The sequence below is a fragment of the Hippoglossus stenolepis genome, chromosome 16 (assembly GCF_022539355.2).
Source record: "Hippoglossus stenolepis isolate QCI-W04-F060 chromosome 16, HSTE1.2, whole genome shotgun sequence".
Classification (NCBI taxonomy): Eukaryota; Metazoa; Chordata; class Actinopteri; order Pleuronectiformes; family Pleuronectidae; genus Hippoglossus; species Hippoglossus stenolepis.
The window spans coordinates 10,804,700-10,810,809 of record NC_061498.1 but is presented as its reverse complement, the minus strand read 5'-3'; the positions used below and the strand labels follow the sequence as shown (position 1 = coordinate 10,810,809).

Sequence of the window (6,110 nt, the reverse complement as noted above, 5' to 3'; positions counted from 1 at the left end):
ATGTCAGCATTGATCTCTTCCTCGGTGCTGAGGTCCTGCGCTCAGCGAGCATTCAGCAGAACACAGGACTCATGCAACAGGAGTTTGCTCCAGTGGTAAGTTTATGCTAATGGTCAAATGGAGTCACAACTATGTTTATTACAGATGTTTGGGTTTGTGAGATGTTCTGTTAATACTGAATAACAATTGGATTTAGACTGGAGGTGCCTACCATCATCACAGGCATTTTAATTGATCATGGTTGATTTTAACTTACTTTTTTTATCGAGACAATCTCTGTCTTACTGTTTGATCGTGGAGAGACATTTTAACAAATGTGTATTACATTATCCACAAACGTGTATAATTTGTGCACAACCTGAATACATATTATTTAACATACATGTTTTTAATTCTCACTCCACGTGTAACCATTTTTACTTTCAAGTGCAGACACATATTCCTATAAAAGTATATTAAATAGATATTTGTGAGATTCTTTATTTTACAAATTCTTTAAGATGTGTGATTGTCTAATTGCATCACCTCCATTTCCATGTGAAGTTTTTTCATGATCTCCAGCTCCCACTAGAGTCTGTGAGCACTGCCATGTAGAGGGCAAGTTACCAGTGGGCATTCTCTTAAAAAACTTTGTAAAGCTCTAATCAATGCCCGTGCTCTGTTTTTAACGAATGTTGCTCTCAGTGCCAGGTCGCTCCACGTGGACAGTCCTCCTCGCACTCCCTCTCTGACCAGCAGCTACGTCCATGGCACCTCCTCCGTCTCTCTGCTCTCCCACACTGTGAGCCAGAGCCTGGACGCCACGGTTCAGCGCTGGCCTGACCGTGAAGCCGTGGTTTTCCTTCAGGACGGCATCCGGAAAACCTTTGCAGAGCTCCAGCAGGATGTGCGTCTCACATTTTTTGCCTTGAAACACAATAAAACTAACAATGACACCATACGTCTTCTATTCCAATGATCATCACTCTTTGACAAACGGTGAGAGTTCATCATTGCACTCAGTTTATGAGATGATACTAGTTTGACTTTTTGACCTACAGGTTGACAAGGCGGCTGCAGGCCTCCTCGCTCTGGGCCTGAAGCGAGGCGACCGACTGGGAGTTTGGGGACCCAACACATATGAATGGATCCTTTTCCAGTTCGCGTCAGCCAAGGCTGGAATCATACTGGTCAGATAGGGAGCCTTTATATGTACTTTTACAGCAGTGTATAGCTGTGTGGTTATAGTCATTGTCATTCACTCGGTGAGAGGACATCTGAGCCCCTGCCCTGTGTTGTTGTCCCTGCAGGTGTCAATGAACCCAGCCTATCAGGTGAAGGAAGTGGAGTTTACTCTAAAGAAGGTAAAGCTTGTGACACATCTGACATCTGACAACTGACAATTGACAAGTTTCATTCAAAGACGATAGAGGAAGGATATAAAAGTAACAGAATGAATGTGTTGCGTCCAGGTCCAGTGTAAGGCGGTGGTCTGCCCTACTCACTTTAAAAACCAGAAGTTCTGTGAGATGCTGAGGGAGATCTGCCCAGAGATTGGCCCGACATCAGCGGACATGATCAAAAGCTCCAGGTATGACACGTTTCTGCCTTAATGTATTATTGATGTTTTTCTGGATGTAATATAAAGATGCTGTCTTGGCTCTCCCAGGTTGCCAGACTTGCGAATGGTGATTTTGACCGACAGCCGACAGCCGGGGATGCTCCACGTAGACGATGTGATTCAAGCGGGAGAGAGTCGGCACCACAGAGAGCTGACGGAGCTACAGAGCAAGCTGTCCTTCGATGACCCCATCAACATCCAGTTCACATCAGTAACCTGCATTCATGCACCACATGCAATACATTACCTGGACTGACGTTATGATGCAACTTTCACCGACCCAGCACTTTGTTAGAAACATTCTGGGAAGCATCTCATCTTTAGCTCTTCGAGGCTTTGATTCCACATGACGCTAGAAAGATTCCTTTGAGATTCTGGTTTCATGTTGACAAGATCACATGAGACATTTTTCTGCAGCTTCACATTCATGCTGCACATCTCCCATTGCCACACATCCTAAAGGTGTTCGACTGGATTCAGTTCTGATGAATGTGGCCACTGAAGTTCACTGGACTTATTGTCATGTTCATGAAACCATTTTGACCCAACTTTTGCTTGGTAACATGATCAATTATCACACTGGGAGTAGCCATTAGTAAATTGTGGCCTAAAAGGGATGCACATGTCAACGAGCGCACTCATTTAAATGATTAGTATGAAAGCTTCAGTCAAAATAAAGGAGATTGAAAGAGAGAAAGTGACAATGCGAGTGGAGACGACTTTCAGGAGTATGACAACAGGATCCAGAAAAAACAACAACACAGCGACTGCCTGGGGATTATACAACATTTTCAACAACTTTGCAAATTCATTATCATAACACTAACCACAAGTAAAAGTTCATTTACGCAGTTTTTACAAACGAAAAGAGATGCATCCATTTTAAACGTCACTGTCCACTTATTTCAATGCTCCTTTTACATTGGCATTGTTGTTAATCAATAAAGCCACTAGAGGTCAGTGCATAGTTGAGAGTTTCTGATAACCACGATTGAAATTGAGTCATGTTTTTGTTTTAGGGCACTACCGGGAGTCCAAAGGCAGCTGTTCTTTCCCATCACAATATTGTAAACAATGCCTACTTCATGGGTCTGCGAATGGGCTACGCATCAAGAGTAAGTCCATATTTGTATCTCGTTTGAAAATGCGTGAAATCAGTGAAATGTGAGTCATCATGTTTTCCGTTCTTTAATCAGCCTCGGGTGCGAATTTGTGTGCCTGTGCCCTTATACCACTGCTTCGGCTCTGTGATCGGAGGGATGAATATGGCAGTGCACGGCGTCACGCTTGTCTTCCCCGGGTCGGCCTACAACGCCCAGGCCAATTTAGAGGCCATTCAGAGTGAAAGGTACGACATAAAGTTCATCACCACAGTTAAATTAAAATGTATAACATGCACATTCACTGCCTGCACCTGTTTATTGTTTCTCAAGGTGCAATTTCATCTATGGCACTCCCACAATGTTCATCGACTTGCTCAGCCAACCAGATTTGCACAAGTATGATTTGTCATCGCTTGAAGCTGGTGAGAAGTTTCAAGGTTAAAACTACGTCATGTTGAATTTGGTGCGATGCTCAGCCATCATTTGAGGCATCCTTGTCCGTCTGTTGTGCTCCAGGGTTCTTGGGAGGTTCTCCGTGCCCCCCGGAGATTGTGAGAAAACTGAAAAAAGACATGAACATGAAAAAAATGATTGTGAGCATCCGAATATCTTATCAAATAAAGCAAACTTCTACTTGTCCATCGTTAAAAAACATGCATCTGTCGTGTTTTGTCAGTTGGGCTACGGAACCACTGAGAACAGCCCCGTCACATTTCTGTGTTTTCCACAAGACAGCGACGAGCTGCAGGAAAGTACATCCGGCTGTATCATGCACCACACTGAGGTAAACCCCCTCTCTTTTTCTGCAACCTTTATCAACACATCTCCATGATGACTTACAATGGGACTGTAACTATACAGGCAAAAGTGGTGGACCCCACTACAGGGGAGACCGTCCCTCTGGGGGCATCAGGAGAGATAATGATCCGAGGCAGCTGTGTCATGCAGGGCTACTGGGACGACCCTGAAAAAACCAGAGAGGCTATCTCCCAAGATCGCTGGTACAGGACCGGGTGAGATGAATGTTGACTGACGACTTTACTTAACTCAACAGAAGAACATGCATCTATGTATAGATACATGAAAAGTTATTAGCACACTTGTATGTTATTTCTCCCCCCCGCAGTGACACAGCTAGCCTGACTAGTCTTGGGTACTGCCGAATTGAGGGACGTATTAAGGACATGATCATCCGTGGAGGGGAGAACATCTACCCTGCTGAGATAGAACAGCTACTCTATACACATCCACAAGTGCAGGAAGTGCAGGTGAGAGTCACGACCAGTGGAGGGCAGCAAAGTATCTGTAAACAGTTGACATTTAATCCACGGAGAAGTCACATTCATCGTCTGTTTCTGTGTTTCTGAGGTGGTTGGAGTGAAAGATGAGAGGCTGGGGGAGCAGGTGTGCGCCTGCATCAGGCTGAAGGAAGGTCAGACCTGCAGCACAGAGGAGATTAGAGCGTTCTGCAAAGGACAGGTGATACATAGAACTCAACATGTGTCTGAACACAGTTGAACACTATGTGGTCTGATGTGTGTTTTCTGTTCTTTCTAGATTTCTCACTTCAAAATCCCACATTATGTGATCTTTGTAGACAGCTACCCCCTGACTGTCTCTGGAAAGGTAACTTCTGCTCTACTATGTAACATGTTTAAACCGTGGACTGGATATAAAGATGGACGACATGACAGCTCCTCAAAAGTGAAGCCAAAGCGTCTTCAGTGCCCCATAGTGGCTGGCTGCGGTATAGACCATAAACCCCGACCATTCCATGTTAATGGAAAGGACATGGAACAAATCAAAACGTCAACAAACTATTTTGTCTCAAAGTTGTTTTTTGTCATTTTAAGTAGTTCTTATCGCACTTAGTTGAAGCTATAAAACTGGCATGTGATTGACAGCTGAGACTGATGAATGCGTGTATCAGTTGGTCCTTGCTACTCAACAGATTATGAAAGATATCCTCAGCACAAGATGGCAGCGATCATATCTGGGATATTTTGGTTTCATCACTATAGACAGTAGGAGGATTTGTAGGCTCGTCGTCCACCTTTATATACAGTCTGTAACCTAAACCATCAATACGATCGATTAATTAAAACTAAACTGAGATGGCTGCTACTTTGTGTTTTTTCCAGATCAAGAAGAACATATTAAAGCAGGATATGGAGAAGAAACTGGGCCTTTAATTTGTCGAGTGATGGACATTGAAGGAACCTGCTGAGAAAGAAAGAAGTCTGGCAATGGAGAGTCATTCATGTTTGACCGCTCAAAGTGTTTTACAGTACAGTTTTTTGCCATTTACTCATTCACACACATTCATACGGTGCGTCTATGGGCAGCACTTTTGCTATGAGGGGCAATTCGGGGTTCGGTATCTTGCCCAAGGACACTGCGGCATGCAGATGGGGAAGACTGGGATCGAACCGCCAACCTTCTTACACTTGTACTGTTTATATGTTTATGTAATTATTAAAGAAAATTTCGATTTTGACAGTGGTTCTTTATCTTTGATCATGATTCTACATTATTGACCATGGTTACAGTTTTCTGCCACTTACACCTAATATTTACTTGAATACACATTGATTCAATACGTTTAAGTTGCGTCTCCTTTCTTTGTGGTGGCTTGCGAGCCGGACACAACAATATGTACGTATCGAAAATCAGTTTTTAAAAAAAGATTTTATTCTGCTGTTTTTTCAAATATCTGACTTTAAAAACTAAGATTTGACAATAATTTAGGAAATATTTCACAATTCAGTGGTCAAATTTTTATGACATGCAATTTAACAAAAGCTATTTAATAATAACATCTTTTGCACAGTTTCAGCAGGATGTGCGTGGCACATTTTGAGCCTTCAGCTATTAAGAGCCATCATATCCATCAACATTTACACACAAATGACACCATAGCTCTTCTATTTCAATGTCTATCACTCTTTGACAAACAATGGGAGTTAATCCTTGTACTCAGTAAATTTTGTGAGATGATTACATACTAGTTTGACCTTTTGACTGTCAGGTTGACAAGCTGGCTGCAGGTCACCTTGCTCTGGAGCAACCAACTAGGAGTTTAGGGACCCAACACATATTTATATTATACTGAATTTTCCAGTTCGCTTCAGCCAAGGCTGGAATCATCAATTATACAATTGGCCCGACACCAGCCTACATGATCAAAAGCTCCATGTATGACTGATTTCTGCCATACCTTCTTCAAAATTGGAAAAACATTGTATAATTGAAAGATTGAATGGATGTGATATAAGATCCTGTCTTGTTTCTGCCAGACTCGCTCACGGTGATTGTGACTGACACCAGACAGTCGAGGATGTTCCACATAGACGAGAGAGAGCTGATGGATCTAGAGCAAGTTGTCCTTCAAGCAAAAATAATTTCTT

The 6,110-nt window shown here is 42.7% G+C and overlaps 1 protein-coding gene across 1 annotated transcript; it reads left to right on the top strand.

The window, feature by feature from the left end:
* On the top strand, positions 1-4,972 carry LOC118123356 (medium-chain acyl-CoA ligase ACSF2, mitochondrial). Its single transcript, XM_047343930.1, has 16 exons — positions 1-92; positions 685-886; positions 1,041-1,169; positions 1,290-1,343; positions 1,452-1,570; positions 1,649-1,811; positions 2,620-2,715; positions 2,797-2,948; positions 3,034-3,125; positions 3,220-3,296; positions 3,380-3,487; positions 3,565-3,716; positions 3,830-3,971; positions 4,072-4,182; positions 4,261-4,329; positions 4,845-4,972. The coding sequence occupies exons 1-16, from the start codon at positions 1-3 to the stop codon at positions 4,893-4,895; spliced, it is 1,809 nt and encodes a 602-aa protein (XP_047199886.1). The 3' UTR covers positions 4,896-4,972.
* The last annotated feature ends 1,138 nt before the right edge of the window (positions 4,973-6,110 follow it).

Coding starts and splice junctions, on each gene's coding strand:
- LOC118123356 (XM_047343930.1), top strand. CDS start 1: ATGTCAGCATTGATCTCTTCCTCGGTGCTGAGGTCCTGCGCTCAGCGA. Junction 3,126..3,219: donor TTTGTCATCGCTTGAAGCTG/GTGAGAAGTTTC, acceptor GTTGTGCTCCAG/GGTTCTTGGGAGGTTCTCCG. Junction 4,183..4,260: donor GAGCGTTCTGCAAAGGACAG/GTGATACATAGA, acceptor TGTTCTTTCTAG/ATTTCTCACTTCAAAATCCC.